Here is a 14,594-nt window from a genome sequence, read left to right on the forward strand (position 1 = left end):
GAATGTCCGACAATAACACTGTTGATTTACATCTCTGTCGAAGCCTACTGTGGGCCAACCTATAACCCCTGCCTCATCCTAGTGATTTAGTGGCCCACAAGGAGTGTTGTTGTCTGGTAGCATTTGGCCTCTATGCCATAAAGATCACTCAACCAGGGGCTGGCGTGACGCCAACCCAAACAAGAGGTAGAATATTCAAGCATGTCAGAGAGAGAGGGAGAGAGAGAGGGAAAGGGAGAGAGAGAGAGGGGGAGAGAGAGGGGAGAAGGAGAGAGAGGGAAAGAGGGAGGGAGAGAGAGAGAGAGAGAGAGTGAGAGAGAGAGAGAGAGAGAGAGAGAGAGAGGAGCAGTCTGTCTGCAGCAGAGGCTGCTCAGGAGAGGAAGGTTTCTCAGAGGCGCTCTGTGGAGGCACCAGGGAGTGTCTCAGACACTCCGTCCTGCTCCCCTGTCCGTCAGCAGGCTGAGGGCTCACCCCGCCTGGCCGCCTGTGGGGGACTCACTCATCTGCTTGACGATTGGCTGCCTGTGGTGAGAAGATAGACTGGGGAAGAGGAGGAGGGACAGGAGAGAGGAAATGAGAGGTGAAAGAAGAGTGGAGAGGCGTGTGGGAGAGAAGGGGATGACAGGAAATGAAGATGGGGGCCACATACAGGGAGGGGCCTGAGACTGTGTTGTGTTGGCTGTCTACGGACTGCATGCATGGAGGGTGAAGAACAGGCTTCTGCATGTCTGATGCTGTTGAAAATCTATGCTCGTGTTTGCATGTGTGTGTGTGTGTGTGTGTATGTGTGTGGCTGGGTGAGTATTCCATTTCACACACAGTTTGTTAATAGTTTTGCTTTCAAACTGTGGATAGCATACATTACATGCTTTACTTACTGTACACTATCAGAGATTGTGACAGGCTGTTAATCGCTCCTCTACATCAGGTCAATACGTCATTGTCTAACCATGTAAACTGCACAGAGGGAATGAAAAGCACTGCGTAGATGTAATTACATTCTTCTACAGGAATGAGGAATGATATGTTCTTCCCACACACTGATACTCAGGGTCCACCAACGAGCTCTTAACTTTGATCAAAATGGATTACATTAGCATCAGCCCTCTCCTCCTCTCTTCTTGCCTCTCTTCTCCTCCCCTCTCCTTTCCTCTTTCCTCTCCTCCTTTCTTCTCCTCACTCCATCTCTTCCTCCCCTTTCATCTCCTCTCCTCTCTCCACCTCTCCCTTTCCTTTCCTGCTCGCTCGTTTCCCCTCCTCTCTGCATCTCTTCTTCCTCCTCCCCTCTCCTCTCCTCTCTCCATCTCTCCCTCTCCTCACCTCCCCTCTCTCCATCTCTTCCTCTCCTCTCTCCATCTCTTCCTCCCCTCTCCTTCTCTTTCCGCCCTCTCCTCTCTCCATCTCTTCCTCCCCTCTCCTCCCCTCTCTTCCTCCCCTTTCCTCTCTCCATCTCTTCCTCCCCCTCACACTGCCCTCCCTGGAGCCTCCTATTGTCCCTGGGATGGAACAGGATGTGCTCAGAACTCACCTTATCTATTCCCTCTCTAAAGGCCTTCAATCAGCCTCAGCACCCACACATGCTCTCCCCCTATTCAACTGCTGCAATTTTACTGCACACAATGGAACGCATGCAAAATGGTGCGTTTGTGTCACAGGAAGGTGGGCTTCTCTTTGCTTCACTCACTTTCTGTCTCTCTCTGTCTCTCTGTCTCTCTTTCTCTTTCTCTCTTTCTCTCTTTCTCTCTTTCTCTCTTTCTCTCTTTCTCTCTCTCTCTCTCTCTCTCTCTCTCTCTCTCTCTCTCTCTCTCTCTCTCTCTCTCTCTCTCTTTCTTTCACTCTCTGTTTCCCTCAGCCTCTCTCTCCCTCACGGATTATATTGTGTCTGCTATCTATTGACTTATTTTTAGACCCTTGCCAACGCAAGCGCTGATAATGTCCACCTCCATCTCGGCCTATGGCCACTTTGCAAGCACTCAGTGCCAGAGTTTGCTGCCTTAAAGGAGTGTGAGTCATCGCTCAGATTTTTCCCTCTTGTAACAAAAAATCTGCCCCCCCCCCCCCCCTCCCCCACTGTGTGTCAGGAGATTGAGAGTGGTCTTACCATTTCATGATGGATCTATTAAGTCGTTTCTTTCTTGTCCTTTAAGAGAGGTGGGTTATTAGGAAATACGCTGTTTTATGTTTCCTTTTTTTGGAACCACTTGGAAAATTAAGTCAACACACACACACACACACACACACAGCTCTGTCTTATTTGGTCGGTCGTCCACCCACTCTTAACATCCAATCAAGTTCTGATTCATCTGTGCTTTTAACAGAAGTTCCCCCTCCATAGATATCAAAATGATTGCCAATTGCTCTCAAGTCATGAAACTCATGTCATTTTCATTATATTTTTATAAAAACTTCATCAGCTTTGTATGAAGTGTATTGCCTTAACATCTGGATATGATTTGGCCAGAGCAATAAACCTACAAAAGCCACTTGTTCGTTGTTCTTCTCGGACATGGCTGCTTTGATCTCTCAGTGATCCTAATGGTTTTGGCAATCAAAGCTACACAGCAGTCTGCGTTCAAAATAGGGTCCGTCCTCCACACTCAATCAAAGACATCAGTCTTAAAACCACTGACAGACTACATTCTCCAACTCCCAGATTAGGAGGACAACACAAGAGGTATCAGATGGGCAAGACAAAACCAAAGTATCACCTTCAACTGACTAAATCTAGTGTACTTGATCCCAAACGCAACTGCATCTCACTTATCATCTGGGTTACACATGAGGAAGGCTGAACAGGAGTTAAGCTCATATTGTTTAGTGACCAAATGAGCTGGAGATCCAGTGTGTTATCAGAAACTTGATGCCCTCTGTAAGTCCAGCCCCAGCCAGCTCAGCCTTTCATCGGTACACAGAAGTGTGAAATCATAGCCGCCCTGGTGCCCTAGTTAACGCAGCCTCGGGGCTTTGCGGAGAAAGACTCCATCTCTCTGTCTCTCGCTCCCTCTTGCGAGGTCTGTCTTTCTGGAAGTTTCTCTCCTGCTTCTCATCTCTCTCACTCTTCCTCCCTCTTTCTTTCATATTCTTACGGTTATCACCTCCTTGGCTCTGACTCGCTCCCTCTCTTTACCTCTCTCCCGCCCTTCTCGCTCTTATGGAACACCTTTAAAGTGGAGAGACCTCGGGTTTCACGTCCCCTTTCAGCCTCTCGAAGTGAAACGGGAGGCCGGGCACGGGGAGACCTGTTTTCGAGCTGTCTCTGTGGCCCTGCACACCTGTGTGGGTGTGTTCAAACCCGAGATATCATCAGCTGCAGGTGATCAGGGGGCACTGAGCACATTGGATCAGACAAGGTCAAATAATGGGATGGGAGAGTACAGTATGTACTTTGTTTGCATGTGTTGCTCATGCTCTCTTGGTCTGTGCTGCCCTGTGTTTTGCACATTGGGCCTATTTCTAATGGACTGCATGTTGTGTTGAAACTAGAGAGAGAGAGAGAGAGAGAGAGCGAGCCAGGGGACTTTCAATACTAAGAGAAGGGTTCTCCTGGCGGTACATGTATTCATTAAAGAGTAATAGAGATGGCGTGCGAGCACAGAATACTCCTCAAATAGAATCAGACCACAGTGAATCATGATCCGTATCACCATACCATACTTAAAGATGCTTAATACATCAGGCCTGTGCTTTAACCTCTGTGTCAACAGTCACCTAAGTAAACAGTTGGATGTTTGGATCAACAACCAATCAGAGTCTGTAATACTGTTACATAACATGCCAAATGGTTGTTGATTCAAATATGTATGGCTCCTTTTCTTGGTTTCTAGATAGTTTGTTCCAGATTTATCAAAGGGAATGTACTTAATACGTCAAATCATAACCCCTGTATTAAGAATAAACAAAGTATTAATAAGTAAATAATCATTCACTATCGACCTTCAACCCAAGAAGGCTGGATTAACAAATATGTGTTCCGTCATGTTCCTGTGAGACAGTGAGTGTGGCACGCTTTGGAGTGGTATTGATTTATTGACTCAACAGACCACTGGCCAGCCAGGACGGTTGATGGCTTAATTGCAGGCAGAATTATCACGGCACCACGGCTGGAGGCTGGAGGGAAATCAATCAAACAGCCAAACAAAGCTCTCAAACTTCTGGAGTGTGTATAACACACTCTATAAACAGAAGCAGGGCTGAGTGGATGGTGTGTGTGTGTTGAGGCCGGAGGCCGGAGGCAGACAGACCTCTCTGGTGTTTAGATGAAGGTATTCATTTCCTCTGCCCGGGCTCCCCGAGGCGGATATTTTATGATTAATGACGGCGTTAAATTCAAGAAAGGGATTTACTTATCCGAAGTGTTGTGACACTGTTCTGTGCGTTAGATTTACAGGACTCGTCTGTTTGCTTTTTTGGATGATTAGAGTACTTCAGGAGAGGTGGTAAAGTAGGTGGTGAGAAAAAGGTAGAGAGAGAGTGTGTGTGTGCGTCATACTCTTCACACAAACATCAAAAGTACAGCAGCAAACACATTTGCTGAAGCCCCCATCACATGATGTCTCTTGGTAAGTAGCGGTAAGTTTGACGTGAAACATGAGTCATTCTGGCAGAGAGCGTTCCATCTCCGTTGTCTTCGCCATGTTCTAAATCATATTTATAGGATCGAGGCTTATTGGCAACCTAAATCATATGCAATTTTCACTGATGAGCGGAAAGGGGAAGGATGTAAAGGGTTTAGTCATGCAGACGCAAGGCAGATCTGTGTCGACCAACGACCGATAATTGTCAGTAATGAATCCCGTAACAATCTCATGAGAGAGGAAGGGTAATACGTTGATGATAGCAGGCCTATCTAACTAGATGGAAATGCTGTCGACGTTTTCTGGCAGCAGTGTCAGTAGTGGAAGTCACCTCTGACTGCAGACCAGTCCCTGAGCACGTCAACATCCATGTATCTCACTGGCGTTGATGACCTTTCAATCTGCATCCCAGACCAAATAGAAGGCCTGTTACTGCGGCAACGCAGAGAGCTCTGAGAGTCTGGTGATGGTAAAAGGCATGCTGGGAAAGCTGGGTCTGGGTGCTGAGTGTTGACATTGGGAGTCTTGACCCAGACCCCAGGAAGTGGTCTGGATATTTTGTTGTTGCTTGCTTTGTCAAAAGCAAATTTAGTGGCATTTAAAGCTGTTCTGTGGTGCTGGAGTGAGCCGTGCTGTGGTTTTGTCACAAGCCACTGTATGAACCTCCAACCTCGGTGCGATGCTTCATTGTAATGCCGGTCATGATTTCTGAAACTCTTATTCGAGAACAAAGCAGCCGGCAGGCCTGAAAGCACACATCACAATGCAAAGCCCCAAATACTTCTTTATTCGGTTCACTTGCAATGCCAAGTGCATACAGTATCTGCTCAAAGTGCAAATAAAAGAAGCCAGCAAAACTCAAAGCGTTGTTGCATGCATAGCAACTAAAATCATATAATGTACATTATGGCCCAGTTTCCAGACATGGATTAAGACTGGTACTAAAGTAAGAGCAAAATTCAATGAAGATCTCCACTGAAAAGGTTTTTAGGCTAGGACTACCTTTAATGAGTGAAGCTAGTTCAGGCATGGCACTCGGGCAGCGTGTGCGTCATATCACCCATCGCCGTGTTCTTAATTACCTTAATGTTCTGCACTGCTGCCACCCACCACCATCCCCTTCTCCCCCATGTTGTCTGTCTGTCCTCCCCGTTAGGGGATTTGACTTGTTGCTCCCTGCCTCATGTCAGGCATGCTGCAGTGAAGGCAGGGAGCGCATCCCCATGTACATCCATTCCGCCAAAGTTAAACCTATTCTCATGTATATGAATAAATGGTGAAATCAATCACGCGAGTGTCTCGACTGAACTGTATATCAAGGCTGTTTGAGGGTGAGATGAAAACATCTTTATTCATATTCTTAAACACAAATTCGATTTAGGCTTGATTTTATCTGTTCTTATTCAAGAGCAGAGTCTATTAGCAGGAGATCTCTAATCGATCATCACATATATCTCAACCAAATCCATACATCTCAGAGTATCTCTGGACCATAATCCACTCCAGAAACTGATTGGACACACGTGAAAGGGACAGTCACGAGGCAGCCACACACACACACACACGTACACAATGTTGATATCAGAAAAGGTGCTGCTTGAAGTTTGTGCGTAGATCCTATGGGTTTTCCCTCCCAGGTTTGAGACGTCAGACAGACTGAACATGAGTCTCCCCCAGCGGAGTTGAGGGATGCATAGACGGGTGGAGCCAGTTCTCCAGTCTGTCTACAAGGAGCCCCCTAGCTCTGTGTGTTTACACTATGCTATGGAAACCCCCCCAGACAAGTCAATGATTCACCACAAGATGATTGGATCTCCCAGCGCTAAAGTAAACCATAAGCAGACGGACGTCTTTAAAGGACACTGATCCAGTCGAGGTCGCGAGACAAATAACGTCATGAAACGTGAGAATGGAATTCAGTCATGGAGGTTTTGTGTGGATATTATTGTGTAATGCACCAGGGAGAGGCAGTGTTTAGATGGCAGCTAGCTGCCAACTCCTCTGGCCTTTGATTGAGGCCACAATTTAAGGAATCTGATTTTTACAACAGTCCAAAGGATTGGGCTAAGACACACACACATGTCCACTACGTCCACAAATATACACATGCACAGATACTCCCCCCCACCCCAAACACATGCACACACATACACCAAAACACCCTCACGCACACACGAATACACACATACATCGATACATACACACCCACACATGAGCACAGTTATGGGACAGGGTCAGTATCTCCCAGGCTGTGTAGTGGTGTGTTTGGGAGTGTGGTGAAACCAGAGTAGCCTGCAGGGTGTCTGTGTGCTGGCTGCAGCTGAGCCATTAGGAGGGTGGTGAATGAGTAACATGGCACTCGTCCAGAACAAGGAGCTGGACACCACTAATTGCCAGCTCTTTGTTTGAAGCCTGAACGCCATTCTCCCTCTAATGTACTACATGTTGCGTGTCGGACAAAAAGAGGGCTTTGGTGATTACCTCCAATGGACTCTGTTGCCCCCCCCCCCCCCAACCTCTCTTTCTGTCGCTTGTTAGTAGGTTAGGTTTATTTATGAAAAACCTGTTCCCGCGCTTTACAACATGAGGAAACTGTCGTTTTAAATTACCTTTAACCTTTGATCATTTTGGCAGATACGTTTATCCAAAACATATAATACTACTGTGTAACAACAATGTCTCCATGACTACAATGCAACAATAACATCTCAATAACAGTATCTAGCTGAAAAATGTATAGATAAAAAATAAATAAACACAGATAAAACACAAATACTACTACCACAGTGCAATAACCACATCTCATCTCCTCAGCTACAGGACCCCAACATCAGTGTCTGTGGCTGTCTACGCCTGTCTGTCAGTTATGTCCTGTCTTTATTGCAGCAGGCTCCAGATCTTTCCCAGCTCAGTTATTGAGCACAATGCCATTCTGGTTCTATTGACTCTAGTCTGTAGAGGCTATTGATCCTGGCAGTAAGACACGCACTGCAGAGCGTCCAGCTGCTAGCAAACTTTTAGACCAAGGGAGGATCAAGCTCGGTCTTCTCCAAGGCTAGGAAGAGCTTTAGCTGTGCAGGAGTGGGCTGTGTGGTAGTCACAGGCTTCAGCCTGGACCAAGGCTGAGTGAGCTGATGGATTTACTGATCTGAAGTCCTGCTCATGATCTGTGTCTGTGTAGAAACTTGCTGTACCAGTTGTATGTATGGTCTTGGTTAGCAGTTTCAGACCCCAGTTTAAAGAGTCAAAGAGTGAGAGTGGAAAGAATACAGCTCAGTGGTAGAGCTTGACTGCAGATCAAGAGGTCATAGATTATAATCCTCTTTAACACTGCTGTGGATGAAAGTGTCTGGTAAATGATAACATTACTATAATGAGAATGTCTGGGCTTACAGAGGTGCCTCAGGACGAGAATGCTTCTAAAATGTCATTGCTACTCTTGGCATTGTATTAAATTAATAAATGTGTTGAAGCTATTACACTGTACAAATGCTTACTCAAAACAAATAATCATCCAAATAATGTGTTCATCAGTCTTTACATACAACAACCATGACAATTTTAACCAAATTGGAACTACATTTGATTGTTTTGTGACTGCCAATTTGGAAAAGTCACAGTTCATATTTTTTCTTCTATAGTCTGAAATCAAATTGTATGAAAAAACACGAAGTAACTAGACAGCTGTTGTATGTTGTGGCAGTTGTAAATTGTATTTATACTGTGACGCTGCTTGCTCTGTTTATATGATATAAAGTCCAGAATGTAAATTTGTTCAGAGACACTGGAGTCATGACGGAAAACCAACAATGGAAGACAAGCAGTCTGGATCTCACCCTACCTGCCTTCCGACATGACACATTGTCTACCAGACTCCGCTTTGAGATTAATTCAATGTTGCATGACATGCTGTCCTTGTTTGAGAACCTATTTAAGTGCCTTAGCAGGGGAATGTGCTTCTTTGCTTAGCAGAACCATAGTGTGTAAAACAAGGCTTTGAAAGACGTAATTCAATGAAGAGCCATTCAATTAGGGGGCATGGGGGAAATATTTGAGGAACACGAAAAGCATGAGATTGTTTACAGGCTTCCACTAATGAAAGGTGGCTTTGTAAGAATTGTCTCATGGTGCTTTGTGCTATGCTTTGTGTTATACTGCATTGCACCAACTGATATTATATCATTGTTTATTGTCTTTAATGTGCCAACATCAATTTGAATATGTGACAGTTTCATGAATAACTTAATAGTGTATTAACATGATTATGATCATGATCATGCTTAGGCAACTCACAGTTGTACATGCTTGTGGAAAGACAAAGTGCCAGAACCAAAACGAAGGCTCTTACATCTCCGTAAACAAAACACTTCCAATTCAAAGAAAAGACTTGACGGAGGTTAAAAAACAAAATACAATGTGTCAGAGGCTGTCCATTTGGCATAATAGCTCCTCCTTGTAGTGGCTAATTACATTGGGGGAAAAACGAGGGCAGGATGATGAATGTTGCCCTCCAGTTCAAAGGCAAAGCAATTTTCCCCGTTGTCACGCTGTAGAAAGCTGCAGTGTTGCCGCTTGACGCTATGAAACCAATACCCTCCCAGTTTCAAGTAGACCACTCAGACCTATTCAGAGTCACTGAGGCGTGTGACGGCCCCTGTGGTGAACACCACCACTGATGGAGAACAGTGACAGTGGAGTGGACCAAGCGTGCAAACACACACACACACACTACTTTACACACATACACCACCCTGCATGTCCTCATGGAAACACTGCAGCACGATTACACTGTTGACTCTCCGAGTTTGAGTTATGAGCTTTCCAGAGTGGCTGAGGAGGATATTTAGCTGTGTCTCTCTTGACACTAGCTACTCAGAGAGGGAGGGTGGAGGGGAGGGGGGTCGGGGGGGGGGGGGGGTTGAGGGGGCGGTTGATGGACGGTCGTAGAGGAGGTCCAACTTTGAAGAATGGGGCCTTTGTAGCCTTGCTGTCACTGTTACCAGAGGAGGCCTTGGCGGTGGTCCGCTGGCAGCTTTACAGAGCATCCTCCGGTCCCATTAGCCATGTCTCTTACTGGGTGGGAGAGGGGGAATAATGGACCAGCAATGCAGGGATCTAGCAAGCAGAAAGCACTGATAAACAGCCCTGCTTGCAGCCAGTGACATGTAACCTGCCCCTACCTGTCGCATCTCTCAGGTAGGACAGATAGATGGGGGGGGGCCCTGACAGAGCAGGGGAGGGAGGGGGAGGGGAGGGGGAGGAGGAGAAGGGAAGGGAATGGAGGGCGGAGGGGGTGGGGGGGCACAGGAGGATGGAGGCCCCCACCTCCAGAGCAGAGCTCCGGAGGGAAGCGTTACTGTACCAGCAGACAGCCTGGCAGGGTTGGGCCCCTGGGCTCTGGGAATATGAATTGGATGACATGGTGGTGGGTGCCTGGTCCAGAATTTCCAGGAGTAGATCATGTTATATTTAGCATCTGAGAAAACACAGAGGGAGAGCGCCGGCCCCGAATGATAAGGCAGCAGAGGAAGGGAACGATGAACGTTTGGTTCGGTGGAGCGGAATGTATTTGCTCATCGGTTAACGAGACGGTAACATACCAAGTGATTCTGGGAAAGGCTCCCGCATGACTCAATGTTTTAGCATCCCTGCCCCGTGCAGATTGGTAGATGAAAGGAGGGCTAATGATATCAATGAGCGCTCCTCAAGTTGTGCTAGATACACAGGAGGAGATGTGATTGCGAGGCTGGAACCATGTCAATATTCATTCTCTCCACTCCACTTACTGGTCAGGTCATGTTTGCCAGACAAATTATATGTGGTTACCAAGCTCTTCAGTTCTCTTTTTGTCTCACCTCTCCGTCTCTCACTTCCTTGCTCTCTCATTCTCTTTCCCTCTCACCTCTTCATCTCTCTCTTTTTCAGAGTATATGTGGTTACCAAGCTCTTCACTATCGCTCTCCCTCTCTCCCTCTCTCCCTCTCTCCCTCTCTTTCTCTCTCCTAAACCTAACCTAATGGACTGGCAGAGGAAACATCAGTTTCCATAGCCAGCGGCCGTGAAGATACTATAAAAATATTCTCAGCCACTAAACTTTGATGATGATTATTTATATTTCATCGCTAATAACACTACTGAATGTGTTTATACTGGCTAAGTGGAGGGAGAGGGATTAATCACATGATTCCATTCATGCGTCCTCTCCTGCTAGTTTTCACGGGCAGACGGCACTCAGGGAGGCTGGTTCTAAACCAAATGGGCTTTTAATCCGGCTCCGAGGACAAAACGGTCCACCCAGTGTCACGGTGGCAGGATATTTCAGCATTCGGTTTTGTGGAGGTTGTGAGTCATCTGTTGTGGCTAGAATGTTTGTTTTCTTCACAGAAGCGGCTCATGGAAAGGCCTGTCGTAGAAAGGTGAATGCTTGAGAGGCCAGGGGACAATTATGCTTTGATGAGACCAGATGCCGGGTCTAACTAGCCTCTCTCTTTTTTTCTGACACTCTGTTACCTACCCCCCCCCCCCTCTCAGTATTATTATTAGCTCTTATAATGTAAACCTCGTCAAGCCAGTTAGTATTCTGATGACATTCTGCTATAGCAGAGCAGTTTGCATTTCACAGTACCCTTCACAATTTACCAACATCCATAGCCGGTTCCTGTCTGTTCTCAAGTGGATGTCATTATATCTGCAGATCAGAGCTCGTTTTTGGAAATATTGTACATCGGGCCAGAGAAAGTGTTCATTGCAATCATTGTAAACATCTCGACACAGACATTGAAAGCTTTTGTGTTTACTTTAATGTCATGTTGTGCTTTGGTGATTTGACTGTCTCTGATGTCTGATTTCCTGTGGCGATGTCTGAGGGCTGACTATTTATTTTCTGTTTGTCCTCAGCTCTGGTGGTGAGGTTTCTGACCCGACGCTTCATCTGGGAGTATGACCCAACTCTAGGTAAGACATTTAGGCCTCCACACTGCCTAGTCACATGACTCGCCGCTAGTTAAGATACAAGACCTCCACACTGCCTCTTTAGACATATAGACATCTTAGCATGATGGCAACTCGATACTCTTATTTCAAATAAATAGCTATCCACCCAACATGGGAGGGGTAGGCTAGCTTTCCAGCTTTACCTGACTTTAGATCAATTAATATCCTGTCAAAAGACTGCCTCATAGTTTCGGCTGTCTGTGTCTTGCTAAATTGACCACAAGGCTGATTTGCAATTTCAGAAATGAATGTTATGCATTGATAGAGGAAGCCATTGGCATTTGCTTTAGGGAGAATCAGATTTTCCACTGTTGATGTTTCTTCAACAGGGAAATGTCTTACCTCCATCCTACAGTACCTCCATGAATCCCCCCTCCCTCTGCCTCGCTCCCCACCTCCCCTCTCCCTCCCTCTGCCTCGCTCCCCACCTCCCCTCTCCCTCCCTCTCCCTCCCTCTCCCTCCCTCCCCCTCTCCCCCTCTCCCTCCCTCCCCGTCCCTCCCTCCCTCCCCCTCTCCCTCCCTCCCTCCCTCCCTCCCTCCCCCCCCCCCCCCACCCCACGCCACCCTTTCCCGTCAGACAGAGACTGGAATGTTATGACTTACCCAAGGAATTTTCACTTTAAGATGGCTTCAAAAGATTTAGAATTTACGTGGACAGACAGTAGCCACAGTGTAATCAGATTTACCTCTGGGGCTTCATCCTGACTGAGGCCAGCCAGCGTTCCAACGGGAAGTTTATGTCCAGGACAATGTTGTTGTGGCATATTGTCTTCAAAGAAAAACAAAGGCACTTTGTACCTCTCCAATCCCTGTCCCTGTTGTAATCCCTATCCCTGTTGTAAATAACAGTATGGTATTAATGGACTTGCTTGATAGAAATAAATGTTTGTGAGTGTTTAACGTTCAATGGTGCACACCAGCAGTGAAACACGACTTTCATTAAGCTGCTTTGTTTGGCTTTTAGTGTGGCAAAAGAGGTGGCGATAGCACTGGACATAACACACTTTCTGTTGACACCTGAGCCTTGGGTTTGTGGTTTTAATGACTTTTCTTTCAAAGTCAGAGTCTGAAAGAGGTCTGGGTTAGCATGAAAGTCCAATGGCCAGTCTAGTATGCAAAGTAGAGCCTGCATGGGGTGCTCTCATTGGAGCAGGTTCAAGCACTTGTTTTTGAAGCAGGAGCGAGCAGGACTGAAGGCTCTACCACAACAGGATTTTTCTCCTAACTTTGTACCAGACTTGTGTGAAAGATGAAGCATTGAGCTGTAAGCCACGCAGAGCCAACAACTTTGAGGGAAGATTGAGTTACGACACAGGGAAGATTAATTTCCAAGAACTTCAGAGAAGAGTCTGGAACCAATTTCGTCATGTTTTTGAGAATAGTGCATCTAACCTTCGCTGGCCTCTGCTGGTTCAAGAAGTTAATCAAGTTTTAATACCACAATATGAGCAAGGTCATTTCATCAGGAGCAGCAGATGATACTGTATACATATATCTATGCATATATCCTTCCTACCCCTCTCCTCCTCCGCCCCTCCTCTCCTCCCTTCTCTTCCCCACCCTCCCTCCCTCTCTCCCTCAGTAGATTCCAGGCGTCTGTTTACCTTTGTCAGTTAATTTATTTGTTTTTCATTATTTCAAATCGGTCCACCCCGGTCCAATTAACCTGTGATGCCCCCCGACCACTTTCTGTGATTACTGTTACATAACTCCAATTGGTGAAAATTATTATTGTCGCCCTGTACACCTCGTTCTCATTTATTGCGCTGCCAAAATTCTCCCCCTGACTTGATAGGGGATGTGATTATGAAGCAAGCATTCAAAATGTGGATACAATTCACCATAGTGACTACCCTTTAGACTTGTAGGTTAAAAACAAACACACTGACCTTTCACAGGAGTTCTTTGGTTCTCAGATAAGGACAAGTCCAGACTGGTCTCATTGAATCTGGCCCTAGATAACACATCACATACTGGCTCGAAACAACCCCCCTAAGGCTAAGTTTCATCTTGTAAAAGAAGAGAACTATAATTGTACACGATCATTTGTTCTTTTCACAATCATACTGACAGGTTCTAGACCAGAACTCCACAGTCACGCCTGTTGCCATGACACTGGTCTTTAAATGTTTTGCATTTACAGGTTGAGCCAGCTCCTTGTTGTACAGTGGAGGAGAATACCTATGCACAGTAGCCTACTGTATTAGTGTGCTCATGAAATTGCTTAGTTGGGACATGTTGAAAGTGCTGTCAAACGATTAAAATATTTAATCACGATTAATCGCATTAATGTCATAGTTAACTCACGATTAATCACAATTAATCGCACATTTTTATCTATTCTAAATGTCCCTTGATTTCTTTTTGTCCCTTGATTTCTTTTGTTCTTTTTGTTCCTTTTGGAAAATTGGTTCGGATTGCTTCGTGCAAATATTTTTTTTTATTGAAAACAACATTGCAATCACTTGGCTTTGACGATGGGGCGGATAAATCGCATCATCTGTGTGCTTGCCATCAAGTGGTATTTCAGACTGGACATGCTGCGATGATAGCTCAGTTTACAACGACAAAACACACAGATCACTTTGGTCTTGTCAATGGAACCATTTGGCAACTTTTTTTAAGTAAACTTTCCATTCAGAATCTTATTGGCATCCATTTCGGGGTCTCGCGCTCGCCATCCACTCAAAACGTAACGTTAGCCTACTACCAAAGAATGTCTAATATCCGTAAACGGGCTCTGCTACTGCTCTTTAGCTGGCTCGCAAGCCAAACAAGTGTGTGTGGCGTGCCTGTTGTTTTGTTTCCGGTTTAGCTAGATCCGGTGTGGTATTATAGTTTTTCGAACGTCGGTAGTTGTTGCAACAGCATTTGAAAAAAAAAAATACAAAGTTTGCAAGGCCAAAAGGAGCGTTAATTGAGCGATAAAAAAATTGACGCCGTTAATCTGGGTTTGCGTTAACGCCGTTAATAATACGTTAAACTGACAGCACTAGTTGATCATAACCCCTGTTCCTGTTCCTGTT

At 45.8% G+C, this 14,594-nt stretch overlaps 1 protein-coding gene across 2 annotated transcripts in view; it reads left to right on the plus strand.

The window, feature by feature from the left end:
• The window catches only part of rerg (RAS-like, estrogen-regulated, growth inhibitor), a 28,844-nt gene that overhangs the window by 9,770 nt on the left and 4,480 nt on the right, over window positions 1–14,594 (plus strand). Inside the window, exon 3 of one of the 2 annotated variants that reach the window (XM_084702098.1) lies at window positions 11,472–11,528. In XM_084702098.1, coding sequence (XP_084558224.1) covers window positions 11,472–11,528 — 57 coding nt within the window. Of the gene's footprint in view, window positions 1–11,471; window positions 11,529–14,594 lie in introns of those variants that run through there. The other variant, XM_084702099.1, reaches the window with a different exon arrangement.

This window comes from Hypomesus nipponensis, chromosome 7 (genome assembly GCF_054491055.1).
Source record: "Hypomesus nipponensis isolate SF chromosome 7, ASM5449105v1, whole genome shotgun sequence".
In the NCBI taxonomy this organism is placed as follows: domain Eukaryota; kingdom Metazoa; phylum Chordata; class Actinopteri; order Osmeriformes; family Osmeridae; genus Hypomesus; species Hypomesus nipponensis.